Here is a 20298-nt window from a genome sequence, read left to right on the forward strand (position 1 = left end):
GCAATAGTCAGTCTCAAATGTTCATTGCGTTGTGTAGCGTAGAAATAGTTACTGTTCAAGCATTTAACCGTGATAAATGCTCAGGGAAGGGAAAGGCCATCCTTGGAAAGCACTAAGAAACTCCATGGTATAGCAAAGGTATCAGTTGCTACTTTGCTATGTTAATTTGTGTTCAGAAGCCTCCAGTGGGGTGGAGTATGTATGTCCACAGTATGTCCAGCATCGCAAGGTAGTATGCTACAGTGAAAACGTCAGGATTAGACAGAAATGTTTTGATTTCGATGGACGCTTCTTTCTATAGAACCAAGAAATTTGGCAAATAGCAGTGCAGTGGTGCTGGGCCATGGCTTTCAAGCAAAAGGCACTATTTAAAGAGTATCTTTTAACCTTTATGGTATGATGGGGTAGCAGTACATGAACTAAGTCATTAAAACTCTCCTGTCATGTCAGGGTGGTTCTACAGATGCCACACACATTCACACAAATTAAACCAATAGCCATTTTGCTGTTCCTCTTTAAGGAGAGGAAACGATGCTAGCCTCTTTTATGCTTGTGTTTGCCAAAGGTAAAAGGGATGGGGAGGGACTTAAAAGGGTTTGGGGTATCTAATAATTCTGACTTTAACTTTCTTCTACCTAGAAGAAGCCAGAAGATCAGCACTGCAAAAGCATGCATGTTTCTGGCCTGTCATGGGTAAAGCCTGGCTCAGTTCAGCCTTTCAGCAAAGAAGAGAAGACGATGCCTACTTAGCTCTTCTGGACTATGGTGCACAAAACACTTTCTGTGGGTGGAGGGAATGTAATGGAGGGAGAAACAGCAAAGCAGCAGTTTCCTTCTTGACTACGGATTAGTAAAATCTGAATGGTAGCAGTGACTCCAGTAAACCTGTTCAATGGATTACTGACTCTTGATGTTTTACGTATGCATTAGGTTTTAAAGGCTTGCCTGGAGTTTGGAAGTCTCTCTTGAACACTGCAGTACTTCTACCTGAAGACTGTCTAGGGTGGGTAATTCCTCAGGGCTCTGAAATGCCTGGAGGTTTTGGGTTGGTTTTTAAGCTTTTATTTTTTCCCTCCAGGAATAGCAATTTTTTAAAAAATCTTAAATTGCTGGCAGAAATATTAGCATTGGAAATATGATGCCAGAGGTAAGCTGTGTTCATGTAAACTAATATAGCAGAGTTAAACACTATATTTAATGGTTTTAAATACTTTGGTTTCTATTGTAAATATGTTAGGATTTGAAATTGTAAATAGACGGTTCATTGACTCCATTTAGCACTTTGCAGAGGTAAAGCTGGGGATGATCTATGATGTATTATTGATTTGTAAATGGATATTGTCACTAAAGCGCACATTAGTCTGACAGGGTGAAAGCAGAATGTCAGGCTTGTTAGACTTTTATTACATAAACACTAAAATCAAAGCTTTTAATGGTGGTCTCTTGAGCTAATAAAATCTTAGAGGATTTTAGAATTCCCTAGGTGTCTAGGGGATTACTTAGGATAGCTTGACTAATGTGTGTTAATAGTGACATCTTAAAATAAAAAGAAACCATGATCTAGCTTTTGTCCCTCTGTTTGTCTGTATTGTAGACATTTAGCAAACACTGGAACCGGGATGGAAGCACCTGGCTACGTATGTACGTGCCTGCATATGAGGTCAGGGTGTTAATGGGGTAACAGGAGGTACTGAAGAGACTGGCCAAATACAGTTTTGTTCCACGTACAGGAAAACCTTTCTAAAGCATCATGCGTGAGCTCAGGACAGGATCTTTTACTTGTCACAAGAGCCTTCCTAGTGTTGTAGCCTAGCATAATGCCTTATTCTTGCCTAACAGGATTTTCCTATCAAAACCTGTAATGTTAACCCTTTACAGCTGGGGTGATTTTTCTTTGGCTGTACTGATGGCATGAATGCAAATCCTACTCTCTAGTAACAAGTAGTAGTGACTTCATATATAAACGTGATGTGGTATTTGGGGAGGGTGGGGAGTGGTGCAATGTGTGTGTTTTGGTTTTTTGTGGAGGTCTTTTGTTTTTATGTGACAAGCTAAATCCACTTGTCATATAACAACCTTTCCCTGTTCCCTTTGAGAACAACTTCTTAGCTCTTAAGGAAATAGCCAGAGACTTCACAAGTAACATGCTATCATATACCAGATGATTAATTGAATGTAGTGTTGGGATGACTTGAGTGGTGTCTGTGCAGCACTTAACATTGTATAAATTAAGTACTTATTCTGTTTTAGGTAACGTTGAAATCTTAATGCATGATGTTGCTTTAAACCTTTTAAAGCTTCTGCCTTTGAGAGGCAGCGGTTTCCTGGGGCTGCCTGGAGTGTCTCTAGCGCTGCTGGAATTCCTCTTTAGACAGAAGAATGCAGAGGGTATGTGGAGAGCAAGGGTCCTCTTTAAGGCAGAGAAGGAAGTGCATCCAAAGGTGCATTTCTTGGGACTACTCTTTCCTCTTTAACTCCCCTCATCTTATAAAGGGTCTGTTGCAGGACTTAGATTCTTGACTAAATGCTAAAATGTTCTTTCTAAGCTTCAGTATATCCATTTATACTCAGTGTAACAAGAGAAATATAATTTAGAGTGGCTCCTTCCTAAACAAATTCAAGGTTAAAGTAAGAGGAATTCGAAGTGTAAGTTACCAAGCAGGTGCTTCTGAACAAGGTACCTGCAACTGAACTATTGCCTTCAGCTTTCTGAAAGCTCTTGCTAACTCCGTGTTGAGGTACGGGCCTATGTAAACTGAAGGCTCTGGTCATGTGAATTAGTACAGCAGATTTAAACATATTTAATGGCTTTAAATGCACTGGTTTTTTTATTGTAAACTGTATTGAAAGTGGTGGTTGAGTGCAGATCTTTCAAAAAGATATTTTTGCCAAGGTGAGTCAGTCACTGGGTGAGATGTCTGTGACTTACTTGGTAAGATTTTGTAGGGCAATTAACTCAGAGCAAACTCAGTTTCTACTGTCTTCAACACAAATCTGTCTCGTCTAGCTCAGAGCTCAATCATCTTTGTTATGAGGCTGAGAAGGAGATGTGTTAAGGCAGTGGTACTTAAACTTGGATAGGGAAATCTAGAGCAAATCTGCAGTCTTCAGTGGCTCTCCGAAGGTTGCTTATGATATGCTTTCTGACAATTGCAAAGTCAACACTAGGATAATTCTGTGTATTTCCACTTACGTCACTATTGCCATGTCACCCCCAGGGAAGCTCATCCCAAACGATCTAGTACTTTGGTGTATCAGTAACTGGAGTAAAGCCAACAGACTTGGTGTAGGACGTTTTGCTGTTGGAGTCTTGAAACAGTGGCCGCAGTTAGGAGAAGCGCTATGTCTGTTTCTACAGTAACACTAGAAACCAGCGCCAGCAAGGTAACGTCAAACTAAATGTTGCTTTCTTGCTGGTAGTGGTGGCTTGCTGGAGCAAAACATTCAAATCCAAACCTCGAAATAAACCTGTGCAGATAATGGATCAGAGATGTTTGTGGTGAGATTTTTTTCCTCTTTTCTCCCATTCCTACCCCTTGGGAAGGAAGGAGTGGGAGAAGGCTTAGGACTCACAAGAACTTCACTCTTAAGTATTTTTTTGAAAAAACATGCTGCATAAATAAACTGTGAAGTCCTGTCTTCAGATCAAAAACTTTGAGGAGAGCGCAAAATTCTGAATCGGCACTTTGGTTTGTGTACTCTTTCCTATAGTAGGAATGTTCTACCTCTTTATTTAAAGATGGTTTTTCTAACATTGTTTTTGCATTATTTACCTTGCATGCCAAAGCTAGTTGTTTTGTGAGAACAGGACTTGGATGGCAGATAGCTGTAACCCTTTTATGTTATTTTCCGTGCATCAGTATAGAAAAGAAGCAAAAAACCTGTGGATCTTGGAAGAAGGCGAGCGATTCTCTCTGCTGTTCCTGTTGCCAGCTCTGTGATGACATGTGCAGAAAGACTTTCTGTCCTTCCCTCTCTTCCTTACCCACCATGGGAAAGCAAAAGGCAGCAGAAACCTTCTGGAGCAGTTGCTTAGTGCCACAGCTGTTTCTTGAAAAGCTAGTGAGTAGCAGCGCTAGAGAGTGCGAGAGCATGTGTGTGCGCGTGTGCTTTTCCTCCTGGGTGAGCGAAGGGACAAATAACTGGACACGTAGCACTTCTCTGCTCCGGTTCTCCCGATTCAGTGATCTTTAGGAAACTACTGCCAGTGTAAAACAGGGCTTTGAAGCTTAATTTTTCAGTCTTTCAAAGCAAAGAATGTCATTCTCGCCCTGTATTGCCAACCACGGAAGCTGTCTGGCCCACCTCCATCGGTGAGAGGGAAATACTGTGGGCCGGGGGGCTGAGTGCCCGCTCTCGGGTGCAGTGTTGCCGGAGGTGGCACGTTAAGTGTGCGCTGGCAGCACCTGTGGCACCTCCCGGGCCAGCGTGGCCGTGTGCAGCTCCGTGGGCCCCACGCAGCTCTGCAGGGAGCTCCCAGCTTCATCTCCCGCCACGGATGTGGTCGCTTCTCCCTGGGATCTTTGCTGAAGCGATCGAAGACCATGTCCACCCCGTGTGGAAAAGGGTGAGTGATCTCGCGGCTGATCTGCTCCTTCGAGAGGGAGGGAGGGCGGGAGGCAGTAGTGGGGGAACCGGTGTCCTGCTCAGCCTCCCTCCTCTTGTACCAGAAAGAAAGCTCATAGGTAGGGCAGGACAGGGCTGTAACAGCGGCTGTAGTGTGGGACTTCGGCCATTTTCTGCCTCAAGTACTTTGGAAACACGTGGTAGAAGCAAAGGCTTCTATGGCTGAGCTGCCATATTGTGGAAGCAGAGGCGTTGAGTGCTTGTGCGTATAGGCTGGGGCTGAAGGGCGCTGTCCCAGGGCCTGTTGTTCCCAAGAGCGTGCTCAGGTTGTGGGGCACGTTTTGCTTTTTTTCACGCTTGTGGTTTTGCAGACCTGAAGGCAGCGCCCGTGGGGAACGGCCTTTCTCTGCTTGGCTTGGGCAGGAGCTCAGCTGTTCTCTCACTCGGGTTTTGATCCCTCCAATGCTTTTAGATATCTTTCTTAATATCTCTTACTGAATGCTGTGCCTGCAATTCATGTGCCTGCAAGTCGCTGACATCCAGCTTGCACCTTCCCCAGCGCTTTTATGCCCATGGAAAGGGCGAGACATGGGGCACAGCATAGAGAGGAGCGCTTGCAGCAGCCCCAGCTGGTGTCTCATAGTTAAATCAGACTGTTTCTGGGAGTGTGGGGTGGCTCACAACTGGTTGACAACTAGCTTAATATTTGGAAAATGGTTTTTTGTTGCTGTCTTACCTTTTTCTTGCTTCTTGTGCAGCTGATTTGCTACTTAAAAAAAAAAAACAAAATCCTTTGTAGTGCTTGTGGCTTTTGTTATTTGCATTCTAGGGAACAGATTTCTGATAATCCTAAATACGCGTTTGTTCAGTTTCACTCCATCCTCCGTGTCATGTGCCACTGGTTGTTAACCTTTCTAACAAATACGTGGTTTTTAGCCACGCGTGACCCCGCTATTGAGCGGCTTGCTTTCAGTAGCCCTTTTCTGCTAGGGGAGTCTCTAGGACGGGGTAGGGCATAGTTGAAGCGGGCTTTAACAGTGTTGGGCTTGTAAAAAGTTGTGAGAGAAGCAGCCAGCTTCCTCGTAGCCCAGGACAGAGGAGGAAGAGGTGGCTCTGTGCCGCTGACCTTGGTCAGCGCTCTCCTCTGCGTGGCACGAGTGCCCCCGTCAGCCCATGTATTTCAGGCATCCGGCAGATTCCAAGGAATTGCAAGTGCCTTGGAACTGTGAAATGCCTGGTCCGAGTTTGCAATCGAAAACAGAGGTGGAGGAGCTGATGTGAAAGCTGAGCTTGGGTTGCCTGGGAAGTGGTGACGTGGTTTTTTCAAGGGAAGCACGTGGGACAGGTTTTTGAGGGCTCGTGTCCCGGCCTGGAGTCTAGCCGCTGAAACGCTGTGAACATTAATTCAGTTGCTGCTGTTACTTCTCTTATGCTTTTCTTGGGAAGGCTGAAATTGAAATTTAAATGCTTCAGATTTAGCCTTAGAAAAGTTTAGGTAAAGGACTCTGTGTGAAGCAGGAAATGGGCCTAGCGCTGTGACGGAGCGCGAGGTACCGGCTGGGCAGGGAGACAGCCCCAGAGGGTTAAACTGGAACCTGAGGGATCCTCCTTGTTTCTGCTTGTGATTACTCAGACGCCTTTGTAATAAATCACTGACTTGCAAATTTCCTAAGCCTCTTAGGTGAAGGACTTGCGTAGAAGTTTAATCCCTTCTAATGCTGGGATGCTCTTTCATCTCGGCTGCAGCGGGGCAGGCACGGGACTGGCTGGATTCCTGGTGCCGCGCAAAGCAGAAGAGCGACCGCGTCCCCCCGCCTGCCCCGGTGCTGGCTGCGGCAGAGCCGCACGCGGAGCGAATCCCGGCGCCTGTGACCCCCTGCCAGTTCAGCCGCGCGGCGGCTGGTCTGCTGCTTGTCCGATTGCTGCTGGGGTTTGGAAAACACCACGGTTAAAAAGATCGGTAAAAGCGACGACAAGGCAGAATGACAGAACGATGTAGTAAAAATGACGGGTATTTGAGGAAGTTTTGTTTATCTCTTGAGCTGCGTTGGAGCCCTGTGGGTCTGGTGAGTAGGCTGGCCGCTCTCAGCTCAGTCCATGCTAACAGCAGTTTGCTGAAAGGAAAATAATTTTATCTATTTAAAGAAAGCTGAATTTTGTTTAGCTTAGAATGAATAGTCTGAATCTTTTTTTTTTTTTTCTGTTTTTTTTAAATTGAGAAAGGGGAGAGAACAGTGAGTACGTCTTCTGCAGTGGGATTTGTGTTTGAAAAGAAGCTGTTCCAGGAGCAAGGTAAGCGAATGAGTACTGAAACGATGCTCTTGAAATCAAATCCTTTCTCCTGAATTTAGCTGTCATCTTTCCTAGCACAGGTGTATCATTTAATGAAAAACTAGATTTACCTCCCTGCCCATACTGTGATACGGGGGCAGCTTTGAATATCATCTTTGCAATTCTGAATTCTGTAAAGAATATTTCAGAAAGTGAAAGGGCAGCCTTAAACAGTCAAGTTTGCCGTTGGGCGGGGTGATGGTTGTAGTAGGCCCCTTCCACCTAAGTCTTGAAAGAAACGCTCTGAAACCACTTGAGTTGGGTTTTGTTGCTGTTTTTAATCGTGTTTACATACTAGATTTATTTGTTTCCTTTGGAACACCTGTGTTGAAGTAACTTTTTTTTTTTTTTTAGCATTTGTTTCAAAGCATAAACTACAACTGGTCCCCCTCTTATTATTTACATCCGAGAGTTACTGAACACCTGGGTTTCAGAAAGGGATAGAAACAACAGAAGCTGATGAAACTTAGTGCCAGGGCCACTGGGAAAAATGCAGGGGAAAAGCAGCACGTACTTAGCTGTAAAAATACCGTACCTGGCTGCCAGGGCCAGAACAGTTCCTAACAACTTGACGAAGAACTCTCAGAAATTTCCCTAATTCAGTTCCAGCGGGAGTACGTAGGCTGGCGCCTATGAAAAGAATTCTGCTTTCATTGGATTAAGAGGTGAGATCTTGGACTAAAAGCTCCTGCGAGGCAGACACAGCAGCTTGCGTTTCTCCTAGGGTCCTCTTCCGCTGCGCAGCCTCTGCGCAGAGGAGCCGCGCCAGGCGCCCTGGCGGCGAGGGCCGACCTCCGCGCTGCCCCTCTGCCCGCTCCGTCGCCGCGCTCTGGCAGGGCAACGGGGGAAACGCATTTAGAACAAGCGCGATGACTGAACTGGGGCAAGAGCCAAGCCTTTTCCTTGCTGCGTGACCAGTAAGTGTGGCTCTCTTCCTTTTAACCATTAATTGCAATGTTTGACTGAAGTTCTTCTAATCTCACGTGTATCAGGTGCCTTGGAGGCCCCAGCTATGTGATCATTGTGATGTTTTCTTTTCGCACTAACCTGTCAAACCTCGTGTTCGAGAGCTACGGATTGTTTTTAGCTTTGCGCAGACGGTGCTTTTTTCATACAAGAACATAAAACGGTGAGTTTATAAATTCTTTATTGAAAAATACACTTGTGATATTTTCATACAAAGTAATGTAAATGGTACAGAGTAACAAGAATTGTCTGACAATTTCATAAATATTTTTACAGGAACATCTACACAATTTCTTGACTTCAGCCTTTTTGTTATGCAGGTAAGAATGAAAGACGCTGTTATTTTACTTTAATTGAATTTACAGTGAAATTAAGTCCTAAATTTTCCCATTATTCAGAGGAGCAGGAATGACTGAGAACACGGAGCTTTTAACTTTTGGCTTCCTTATAAAAACATCTAGAATCCAAGCGTGCTACACGTTACATCATCAACAACAGCATCGCCCCCAGTTCTGTCATGGAACAGGAGTAAACTGGTATGCTGTATCGGCTGTTAGTATGTTTAATGCTTTCCTACTATGTCTGGTATTTTGGAACTATTTTAAATGAAAACAACTAGTAAGTCTAATATGTGCACCACGTTCTTACCCTGTTAGTAGGGGAGAGATTTCTCCCAGGCAGCCTGATTTAGTCCATTAAAAAAAACCAAACAAAACCAACCCCCCCAGCCCTGTCCTTTAAAACCAAACAAAAAAGCTAAGTCTGTGCTGTGAGAGATGGCCACCACCGTCCCACTGCTGAGGCGGCGAGGTGGCCGGTTCCGGACTCTCAAGACGAGCGATCTGAAGAAACATTACAAGCGTATAAAATTCCTTGAAAAAAGCAAACATCCCTCGCTTCCTGCATTCGTTACTGCATGTACATCAAGGTACAAGGAATTCTTAATGCCATGTGCTGAAGAGGGGAGCTGTGGGATGTCAATCTGAAAATAAATACAAAAGTCAAACTGCTTCAATACAGGAAGACAGCTGAAGTCAGCCTTTGAAAAAAATATTCACATTTAGAAAGTGCCATTGCAAATATACAGCAAAACTAATCGGCCTTAAAAATGACGCTTCACAGCCCTATCAAAAGTGCCACTTTTGAACGTGAGTTCACTTTAAAACATTGCACAGCTAAAACCAATGCACAACCAACGTTATCTACCTTTATACAACGAGGTGCCCAAGCCTTAAAGCAAAACGTGATGGGTTGCAGGGGCACACGGAACACCCTGAATACGGAAAGGATCCATTCAGACAGCTTCCTTCAGGGCTTAAAAAGATTATTCCCATCTTCCCTTTCGGAGCAGAACTGGACAGTGCTAGAATATTACTTGGAAGTCGTTATTTTTGTGGAGGTCGTTATTGTAAAAACCAAGACACGGCTGAATACGGTTATCGTGGCGCAGCGCTCCCCGGTCTGCTGCACGTATAACTAACTTTCTAGTCCAAAGATGAAAATGGTGAAGCACTGATGAATCCAGTGTGAAGGGGACTGGTTAGAGCAAACGGATTTAGATACCTGTTGCAAGGCAGAAAGCGTAGAAAGCCGTGCTAGGGCTGCGTTCTGCAAGCACCAAAAAGCTCTTCAGCCGCTTTCTGAAGCCAGAGCCTGGCGATGGCTGCCCTGCCTTGTGATGAGCTTAACCATGGGGCGAGGTCGGGGCGCGGGGTTTGAAGCGTGTCCTGGCTGTCGCGGGCGACTCCTCCTGCCCCTTCCTGCTGAGCACGAAGGCTCAGCGCAGTCTGGCAGGAGCCGGGTCTCGAGCAGGGCGGTGGGGTGGGCAGAGGAGGGCCTGGCCGGAGGCACCTGCAGAGGCCTGGAGGATCCATGTGCGGCGCTGAGCAGCCCGGCCCAGTGGAGCAGCGGAGAGGCCATACCTGTGCTGGGGCGCCGGACTCAGTGAGACCCTCTGTCATTTGCTACATCTTGTAGTCGTCTTAGCAGAGCAGTGTGATTCTCCTGACAGATTCGTTTGGCTGGTGCTTCAGTACCATCTTCTAAGAGGATGCCTCTCTTCTTTGTTGGAGTTTCTCCAGTTCTAACCATGCTGTTGATTTCCTTTAGCCTCTGGAGAGAGGAGGGGAAAAAAAAGTAGAATTACCTCTCCTTAGTGTGACTACCAAAACATAAAGTGAATTTTTGTTAACTGCATTCCGATGGGATTACATATGCTTTTTTTCTGGAGATCTGTGCTGTACCAAGCGCTTCCCGTGCCAGACTAACCTTTTCAATCCCTGTACTGGTCTTTCCGTTACTGCGTGCTAGAGTCTGAGAAGGACTCGAGCACGCTTGTTGGCTCAAGGCAGGTAGAGCTGAAAGGCCTTCCAGCCATAGTTCTGACTGTTGGCTTACACCAGAGACGCAACAATTCCTAGAACGAAGATGCTTCTCCGGGAAGATTTCTACTTCGCTTGGTGACCAGAGGTGACAGGATTCAGCCTATCCCATATTTGCCTGCTGGGTCTTTTCATGTTAAGAGCCATTTGTTGAGGCTTTTTTCCCCACTAGGTCGACAAGAGCAGGTGATGGTACTGAACGTTCTGCTCTTTGAACAGTCTCCGTACCGTGTAACCCATCTGTTACCTGAAAGCAAAGGGTACCACTGCCGTGCCTCCCGTGTGTACCAGTACAAAGAGTAACTCTTAGAAGTACACAAGTAGCTTGGGCACCTAAATGCTTTACAGCTTCTGAGATACCTGAACTGACAGTCTGAAGAGCGTTAGGTGAGAGAGTACATGCTAAACAATGTGAACAGAAAGCTGTGTTGTGCACTCTTCTCCAGTTTCACTACCAAAAAGAAAAGGTAGAATTAAGGATTTATAAAAGCAAACTAAACCCCTTTAGTCTCACCTTAGATGGGCTGCTGCTGAAATAATAGAATATTTTCTCTCGAGGAGAGAGACTCGACTCGTTTTTGTGTGGCGAGATGTACACCGGGTGGTTCTGGGACAGCTGTATTCTGCGAGGGGAGCCAATCCTTACGAACGGGTAGGGCGAGAGCGGAGGAGAATCGGTCTGCTCAAGAGAAAATGAAAATCACTCACTAGTTGGTGTCTGATCTCGGGTGTTACTATAGTAAGGCTTTTGTAAGTTTGTCACCTTAAACACAGTTTAGGGTTTTTTTTCCCACTGATGTCGTGGATAGATAGATAGATAGAATAGATGCAATTTTCATCATGTTGCTAGGCCAGATTAGGTGGTGGTTGACTTTTCTAACCCTGTCCAAGGCTGGCGGATGACATTGCTCAGTGCTGTGTATTTCAGACAGGAGGAAACAGCAAATAGGCACTGAAAGTGCTTTGTATTTCAGCAGCAGAGTACGTCCCTGAGGAGAAATTATTGTAATAAAAAAAATACAATCCCTTGAGTTCGCTTACAGTGAGGTTAGCTCAGAGTACTTCACTGCACGTACGGTAAATAAAATCTATTTACTACTGAAAGGCACAGCATTTAACTTACTGCATTTGAAGTATACTTCAGGGCAAATTCTTTAATCTGCTCGATATAGATGTTGTTGTAGAATTGTATAAGGTCCCCTCGCTCTTCCTCCTCGGTGTCGCTGTTGGCACCCGTCAGTCGGGTCGGAGTAGGGGGAGCGCTGTTGGGATGCGGGACGGGCAGGGTGCTGCTGGATCGCATCACGGGGCTGGAGTCTCTGCTGGCTGTAACGGTGAGAGCGATCGCGCCTTTACTCAGCCGCGGCTGTTGAATGCACTTCAGTCCCATTAATCCCAGCCATTCAGCTGCGTACAAAAACTGCGTTCCAGATGTTTAAATCGCAGCGTAGTGGCTGTGACCCCGGTGTCAATACCGGCGATGCTACTTTTGTTCCCTTAGCATCTTCCCTCACAAAAACGCAGACCAACAACCGGCTGAGTGTGCGTACAGAAACACATTTGCTTTATGACTTCTTACTGGATAAACTGCAAGTGGCTTTTCTGTATAAGTTTCATCACAACATAAGCAGAGCTAAACCTCCATTTTTCAGGCATTTGTGCTATACTTTTAACAGTAGCTCTTTCTTGTTGCCAGCTGGCACAATTTCAAATGAGGAACGGCAGTCTTTTTCAGTTACTAGTAGAAATATTTGGCTTGGTAATACTTCCTGCTGGTTTAATGTGGGAAGTTGCAAAATATATATAATTTTTTCCTCCCCTCCCTGCCACCTCTCTGTGACAGAAAACAGTAATACCTACAGTTTATACCGTCATCTCTTAAATATCTTGAAAACTGGTGGCCGGAATGTACAGCATCGCTTATTTGCTTTCTTTTACAAAAGTTAATGCAAGGAAAATGGGTTAGTTCAAATATCAAGGAGAGAGATGTCAGATGAGACGCTAAAACAGCTGCTGCGGGTGGCTGGTTTGGTCCTGTCTCTGAAGCCAGCCAGCTACTGCAGAAGAAACTGCTGCAGCTCCATGATTGCTCTGAGTCAAGGAGTAACTGTGAACACGGGCCAGCACTGACTTCCTTTCATTCTACAAAGACACCTTCTTTGGTGTACAAACTGGACTCGGAGGGTTGAGGCCAGCCATCGTGGTAAACTCTTAAGGTAAGCTGATGTGGTGACAGATTCAAAGCTGTCAAAATGGGCGTAATATTAAGCTTGAGTTACAGCAACTCTTAAATGTTACCAATATATTCTTAACTGTGTCCAAGTTTACCAAAGAAGGAGCTGTTTGGGCTGGCATGACACCAAATCCAACTCTTACGTTACGCACACTGTTTTGGAAATGGAATTAAAACCAAACATCTGGAATTCGGAATCACTCACTTCTTTCTTTGTTTCTCTCTTTACTTCTGTCTGTAGGCGAGTTCTGCTGGCTACTGCTATCACTGCTGCCAGAGCGGCGGCGTCTCCTGCCTTTTATCAGGACGCTCCGATATACCTGCAGGGAAGGAGAGGAGCGTGACAAAGGAAGGATGATGAGATGTGCAGTTACATAGTCAGGAAGCAACAGTCTGCATCCTGTATCTGCCTTTTAGAAACTTCATTCTGGTATGAAATTGCTTCTTGCAGGGGAAAATACAGCCTCCTAAGAGGAGTATTATCCAATAAGCACTGCCTCCTTAGGCTTTAAGTAAAGATATTTTCTATTTTAGGTATAGTTTAGCATAAAAAGCTTTCAGTAGTGCAGGACTTTAGATATGACTGCTGTCTTTGGAGGAGAATGGCTCACAGACTGCATTCATTTAATACTAAATGTTACTTCAAAAAGTGATCTGTTCCTAAAATAGAACTCGGGCATTTAATAACTCAGGCACCGTATTGTTTAATACTAACTGTACTTACGTGACTCTTGGCTTGTGGTTGTGTCCGATAGCAGCGCATAATGTTCTGAAATGATCTGTCTTCCTTAGTAACCTAAGAGTAGACGAACAGAAAAGGTTAATAGTTTTCCTGTGGGTTTTTTTGTTTGTTTGGGGGTTGTTGTGTGGGGTGTTTGCTCGGTTTCGGGGTTTTTTTTGAGGAATTGTCATCTTTGGAATATTAAGTCTTAAAGAAGTTGTTTTGGTTTTTCTTTATTCACCTTACCTTAGCCATTACATAGATGGCACACATCAGCAGCTGATCCAAATGTCTGTCCATCATGATTTCAGGGCAGTGCACCAAGGAATACTCAAAACATGTCCAGATCTTTTTCCGCAGCTCATCAGATATATCCAGTTTGACACAGAGATCTCGCAGGCGAACGCTAGCTAAATGATACACCTGTTGAAATGCAGACTGTGCTCAGGGCCGTGGCAACGCTGCTTTTCTTACCCAGCTAAAGGGTAGTTCAGACTTGCACGCCCCGTAGGACTTGTGCAAATGATAAGCCAAAAGAAGAATAACTAAATTTAACTTTTTTGCTTACAAGACATAGACATTCCCAGTACTGGTATTGATGCCAAGAAAACATATGAACTATCTTGAGTGCAGGAAGGGCGCTGCACAGTCTACAGAAACCACTGTATTGAATAAACCAGAATGTCTCAAAGGTGAATTTCTTCTTTTAAAGAGCCTTAAAGAAAACGGACACCTCGAAGTACCTGCTGGCCAAGTACATACTCTACTTCATAACCCGTGGTGGCTGTGGTGATAGTCTACTCCTTAGCTAGTAAGAAGTTGCCTGCGTAAGAAAACTACTCTTCAGGTATGTCCACGAATAGGCAAAAGCTATAGATTAACTTTGAAATTGAATATTCTCTTATTATTACTAATCATAAGTCCATATTTTAAAAATCACTGAAGACTTACCAAAATAGAAACTCAGCAAAGCACAAATTAGACTGAAAAGTACCTTTCTAAAGAAGAGGGAAAGCGAGCCCATCTTCCGAGGCCTGATGGACGCGGCAATGGCGAATTGCTGGGTTTGTCTTTGCTCTCCAGGAGAGACCTGCTGAACAGTTAACTGGCCTGGTAGCTGCAGTGTTGCCCCACTCATCTGAGTGTTCAGGGTACCAGCAAGAGTCTGGGCACTGAGAGGCTGAATGGGACCAGAGACGGCCTGAGGCTGCGTACCTACATTTACTTGGACTGGGAAGAAAGTTATTCCTCCATTTTCATTGGCAATACCTGTAATTTAAGAAAAAAGAGTCTGAAATAAGAGCAAGTTGGGGGTGGGTGGTTGTGGTTTGTGGTTTTTTGTTGGTTTTGTTTTAAGAATTCAGTAATTCTTCTCTTAGTTGACTGTAACTATATATTTAGTATATTATATATGAAATTGTTTCATCACAATACTTTTGTCTCCTTATAATGAAAAGTCCAGAAGATAATGAAATTGAACTACATTTTTAATAGTAATGTGACTTTCATCCTGGGCTAGTTCAGGAAGGGAGGCTTACTGAAATAAGTAAGTTTATAAAATAGATGTTGGCAGTCAGAACATCCTTGTGCTGTACATATTCTGTTCTGCTTATCTAGTCATACAATTCTTCCCAATTATGAATCCTTAAATATACTTTTTTCTCCACTGGCGTACTGTTCCCCCTTTTCCCCCTTACTGTGCTCTAATACTCTGATGGAACAAGCCTGAATAAATCTACAGTAGCTTGTCTCTTACCTTGTACTGGTATTGTAACAGTTTGCCCATTATTGGCTGTTACGGTGGCAGTCGCCACCGTAACCAGCGTCTGGCCGGGCACTGGAGTTACTGACATGGCTTCGGGATTCATGTTCTGCACAGGCACCGTATTTACCACGGGCTGCTGGGAAACTCTTACTGGAGTTCCGCTGTCGGAGGTATTGTCGTTATCAACAAACAGTCTTCTCCTTGTAGGATTGGCTGTAGGAGAACTGTATCTGTCATACAGGGTAGTGGGAGAGGATGAAAGGCCTGTGGATTAAAAAACCACGCACGTATATAACTCTTGTTGTATAAGCCCTTATTATACAACTACGTGACAGAAGTCTAATGAGAACCAAAATACGTCATGCAAAGCTCTTCAGGAAACGTTTTTAAAAATTCCTTATGTCTGCATTTGTGGCTTAAAATTGCTTTGAGAGATGACTGAATCTCAAATAACGCTGTGTTTAATAATCTTCTAAGGTAATGTATTGTTTTATTTTTCCACAGAAAAAGTTTGGGACTTCACCTAACTAAATACATAGTGGAGCTTCTGTTCTGGTGTAACAATAAAGCAAACTGTTCAAGTGCTACCCGTTAGAACATAAGTTGTGTGTGTGTATAAATACCATTTAACATGCACATATGTATACATATATATATGTCCTGTTCATGTACATAACATCCTGAAAACGCCCTCTCAGAACAGTATTTTGTTTGCATTGAAATAATGAATGCATTAGTCTTAGACATCTGACTTAACTATAGGAGTTGCACTAAGAAATACCACTTACAAGTGTGTTTGCAGTTAACGGTACATTGACATTAAAGCAGCTCCCTTGCTGTACGTCATGTAGATTTAAAAATTAAAGCCATGGTCTAAGCAGCATAAGTATATGTTATGTTTAAAAAAGTCTCACCTTTCCCTAGTCCTCCAGTTTCAGCGCGAACCTCATTTATTCGCCTTGGTGTCAGTGGTGAACCTACAACGCTGCTCCCAGCAGATCTTTCAAAATACTGAGGTGGCATTACCTAAAATATTTATACTTTTAGTAGAGTGTCTGTATTACAGATAGATTGACTACATAACAGATTTTTAAAAGCTTCTGCACTACAAGTTTTGAACAGCAAAACTGTATTGGAAAAAAATAAAAATGAGAACACTGAAACTTTGTAGTGATTGTACTCCTCTAGAAGATACGGTACTGCAATAATCTTTCTCTGACTACAATTAAAAGTCTATACTTTTTTACCATGTTTCTTCTTGTCTGGTAATCTCTTAAAGTGTGACTGGTCCAAACCTTCCCTGCTCGTCCGTTTTGTTCACTGTTCTGCTACGCTATGCAAATACTGGGTGAGAGTCATCTCAGCTGCATGTCTCTACAGAGAGGTCAGTGAACAGACCAGAGCACACTACGTTTACTGTTTTCTCTGCGCTGATGAGCTTGTAGGGTGAAACTGAAATTTAGACATGTGAAGCCTCTCCTTCAGGGTATAACGTCCACTCTCTGCCACCCTGGCTGATTAGAACTATGTAAAACGTATAAAGCAATGCTCACCTCTTCACAGCTAGGAACTTTGTTTTCATTGTCTCGGATTCTGTCCCACAATATGGATTCCTGTTTCCATGCCATACTTTCCAGGATCTGTTCTTCAATATGATTAAGGTGTTTCACTACTTCCCGACAAAGGCCATCCTCTGCTCTAATGAAAACTTCAATGACCTGTAAGGTGGATTGGTTATGATCAACATAACGTACTTGTTTCATGGATTTCTTCTGACAGAAAGATCTAATTCCTGATTTTCAAGGAAGAAGAAACTATTAGAAATATTAAGGCTGCATTACTGTGACTCAGTCATACGTTGTCTTGCAGTTTTATCAGAAGACAGATATTTGTATCTTCCTTCGTAAACAAACAAACAAACATGTCAAGCACTGTTGCAGAATACCTGCAACAATAGCTCATGATATAAAACGATAATCCATGAGTTACTATATAGATACTTGGATACTGCTCCTGCATTAAACTGCTAACAGTCTTTTGGTTTTTAAATGCCCAAGACACGCCCCTGAATGACAGACACTTGGGTTAATATTTTTTCAATACAAAAAGGGGCAAAGCTGAGAATGAAGGGCTTGTGTAAGTTACCATCCAGGTAGGGAGATTTCTTGATATAAGTCAATAGAGTACTCATGACTTGATAAGCATTTCTAGCTATCAACCACTTTACCTTATAGAAATGATAAACTGGAATGTCAAATATTTCAGTGATGAATGGGAAGTTTCCCGGTGGCTTATACGTAAAGATAATTATCTCAAGGCAACACGCCAGCAGAGATCTATGAAACACATCTTGCTCCAGTATTGCCTGCAAGAGAATTGCAAAGTTTAATACTTACTTTGCAGTCTAACTGTAGAACAGTAAAATGCTTTCTATTCTGCCTCAACAGCAAGAGGTCTGATTTTGTAAGAGACAGAACAGAATCCAAAACGAGCCATCTTTCCTCATTAGAAGTTTCATATCCCTTTGTGCTTGCAAATACAAATGATTTCTTGTACACTTTTTCTTCCATTCAGGTGTACTTACAGGCTACTTTTCAGAGATTTAACCTCGTTTTAATTAGTCGTCTATTCTACTCTACAACTGTTTTCATTTTTTTGTAGATTCAGCTTTAAAAATGAGGTACAATTTGATTAGTTTTCCTTACAGATAAGTCAGCGTCTCCCAGTCTCCTCCTCTCTTGCTCAACGACTGACTCCAAGACCTTGTAGTATAGCACCTCAGCACGACGGAAATGCTTACTAGCAACATCTGCAGGAATTTTAAATAGAAACAATATCGTGAAATGCAATAAAAGAATTATATTCTTTGTCTTAAGCTATAGAGATACAACAGTTGTTTAGTAGCTTGTGTGGATTTCTCTGCTGCTGTGGCTACGCTACTTTCAGGACTAACTCAGTTAATTTAAAGTTAACTTAGGAATCCCTCTCCTGTGCTGCACTGACTTGTGAATGCAGAGCAGAATAGCTTATTACTGAACCCAGATTTTGATGGAGACACCATATATAAGAACAATCTTTAAATTGCTATCATATACAGATTTCAAGTTCAGAAAATACATTGTTTGGAAAGTACACCTATATGGATCCAGCTTGCACTGTGAACAGAAAACACTGAAGCAACTATGTTGACAAGAACAAATAATACAAAATAAGGAAGGCCCTGTTAAGAAACAAGAAGGTCAAGAGGATCTTCCTAATTTTTAATCCGTCTTCACGCACTTCACAAATCTTGACAACATTGCAAATAATACTTTGTGTTTATACTGGCAGGATTTTAGTAATATCTGTACTAACCCATCCTTGTATGTAAGCCGAAATTGCTTGTGGGACTTGACGACAGTTAGGCAGATTTTTCATTACTGTCGCAGAAATTGCTATTCTTGTAATGGAGAGAAAAAACAGTACCCTTAAGAGTCCTTTTTGTTTCACTTCTGCAGAACGGAAAATATCATCAAATTCCGGTGATTTAAGCTAAGGCTGATTATAAAGTTGTATGCAGGATTGAAATTTGCCATGCCTTAAGAACACCAGGAAAAGACAAAAGTAATAGAAAAGACCCTTGTGCTAAAGCATAACCTGTAAGTAAAACTGTAAGTTACTTACAAGACATAAACGTGTTTACAGGCTTTTTAATTTTTATCTGTATAAGTAAAATGTTTCCCACCTTTGGAAAAGTTACTGAATTCTCCATCCGACTGCATGCTCTGGCAGTATACTTCATACATTTCTTTTACTCTGTTTGCAATAGATTGAGAAGGATCTCTGGAACATGCCCTGAAAATAAAACCTAAAGATTCTCAACATACTATTCCTACTAAGACCAAAAAAAACCCCAAACAACCAAAAAACCCTACAACTATTTTTATCATATGATTAAAACATGAAACGCTAAGTATCTTGGATAGCAATACAAACACACCCATATGTGCCTAACTGTATATGTACTGTGAAATGTCCACAGCATATTATTATCCTTATTGTATATACTGTAATAAATGTGCACATCTTTTCATGATGAGGGATAAACAACATTTTTCACGTGATAGAAAAATGGTTTTAAAAATATATTGTACCTGAGCCAACAGTTTATCTACATGGAGAATAAATTTTATTTTGAATCTCCTACAGTAGGGAGTGATTTGCTAGGTAGTGAGATTTGCTAAGTAGGAAGAAGAAAAGTCTTGAAAATTTTGTATGAGCAGTTTGCTGTTAGAGAAGCTCAGAACTGTTGGGTTTAAAACGCTGTATGTTCTTATAGCCATCAATCTCTTAAGGACAAAGGTGGCTAAGTAAAGAGAACAAAGTCTTTTGAAATGTAAATATCTCTCTGGGTCCTATTTTACTCCAGAACCTTTCAAGACTGATTCACACTTTAAATTACACTGTTTAGCATTAACGTTTGGTATTAAAACTATTTAAAAAATAGAATTATTTGATTAGCTAAACATCAAACTTACCTGAGTATTTGCTCCAGGTTTTCACTGGGGGCATTTTTCAGTCCTGCCAGCATCGTATGAAGGCGGCTCAAACTGTATGTTGCTATGGAAACAGGCGTCACATATGGGTTGCTCTCTTTAATATACTTGCGGCCAGTAAGTGGGGTTGTAATCCTAAGTGATTTGGACTAAAAAGACAAAAAAAAAAATCCATAAAACTGTACATTATTATAAAGCTTAGATACAGGTCGTAACCTTGAAGTGTCTGTAGAGTGCTTTCTTACCCTGTGTTATGATATATGCCTGGAAAAAAAGACCAGGAATCAAAAAGCCCAAACTAGTTCACGTCTCAGATAACAGTCAGCAATGAAAGGCTTATCTCTGTCACTTGGATATTTGTATCAAATAGTACCGTATAAACATATAAACAGAGAGGACGTGACCTCACACTGAAATGCAGATACTGGGAGTGAAGTGTGAAAGAACTAGGCCAATCTAAAAAAAAAAAAACCAACCAGAACCCAACCCCCCCCCAGCAGTCCCCTCCTATCCCCTGAGTACCAAAGGCAGCTGTAGCTCACAGGAAAAGTGTGCTCAGCCAGGGTTTCCTTTCAGCACGTTTAACTCTTACAGGAAAAGCCCTCCTGAATGTAACACTTCTTAGCATTTTAATTCATTTGCATGAGATCAGTCCGTCATATCAAAATAATTTAACACGAAGGATGTTCCTTCAATTAATGTACAGCAAAAATGATGCATCTTCTAATTATCCGAGCACACAATTACTTAACCAAGAAATGTTTTCCTTATTTTAACGAACACATTACATTTTACAGTCT

At 42.6% G+C, this 20298-nt stretch overlaps 2 protein-coding genes across 17 annotated transcripts in view; one reads left to right on the top strand and one right to left on the bottom strand.

The window, feature by feature from the left end:
• Positions 1-9032, top strand: part of AKTIP (AKT interacting protein) — a 22325-nt gene extending 13293 nt beyond the window's left edge. For 3 of the 14 annotated variants that reach the window (XM_082320643.1, XM_082320639.1, XM_082320640.1), the window contains exons 10-13: positions 640-4567; positions 6240-6632; positions 6786-6858; positions 7252-9032. In XM_082320643.1, coding sequence (XP_082176769.1) covers positions 640-750 — 111 coding nt within the window. In that variant the 3' untranslated portion in view covers positions 751-4567; positions 6240-6632; positions 6786-6858; positions 7252-9032. The remainder of the gene's footprint in view (positions 1-639; positions 4568-6239; positions 6633-6785; positions 6859-7251) is intronic. The other 11 variants (XM_082320644.1, XM_082320641.1, XM_082320642.1 and 8 more) reach the window with 9 other exon arrangements.
• RBL2 (RB transcriptional corepressor like 2) overlaps positions 8162-20298 on the bottom strand; it is a 25709-nt gene continuing 13572 nt past the window's right edge. The window contains exons 9-22 of one of the 3 annotated variants that reach the window (XM_082320637.1): positions 19481-19647; positions 18688-18797; positions 17669-17772; positions 17191-17328; positions 16517-16681; positions 15878-15989; positions 14955-15227; positions 14193-14467; positions 13445-13621; positions 13202-13273; positions 12683-12797; positions 11368-11570; positions 10759-10923; positions 8162-9975 (exon numbers count right to left, since the gene is read on the bottom strand). In XM_082320637.1, the coding sequence (XP_082176763.1) occupies positions 9805-9975; positions 10759-10923; positions 11368-11570; positions 12683-12797; positions 13202-13273; positions 13445-13621; positions 14193-14467; positions 14955-15227; positions 15878-15989; positions 16517-16681; positions 17191-17328; positions 17669-17772; positions 18688-18797; positions 19481-19647 (2247 nt within the window). In that variant the 3' untranslated portion in view covers positions 8162-9804. Of the gene's footprint in view, positions 9976-10758; positions 10927-11367; positions 11571-11605; positions 11665-12682; positions 12798-13201; positions 13274-13444; positions 13622-14192; positions 14468-14954; positions 15228-15877; positions 15990-16516; positions 16682-17190; positions 17329-17668; positions 17773-18687; positions 18798-19480; positions 19648-20298 lie in introns of those variants that run through there. The other 2 variants (XM_082320636.1, XM_082320638.1) reach the window with 2 other exon arrangements.

Source organism: Platalea leucorodia, assembly GCF_965183815.1.
Source record: "Platalea leucorodia genome assembly, chromosome: 8".
NCBI lineage: Eukaryota > Metazoa > Chordata > Aves > Pelecaniformes > Threskiornithidae > Platalea > Platalea leucorodia.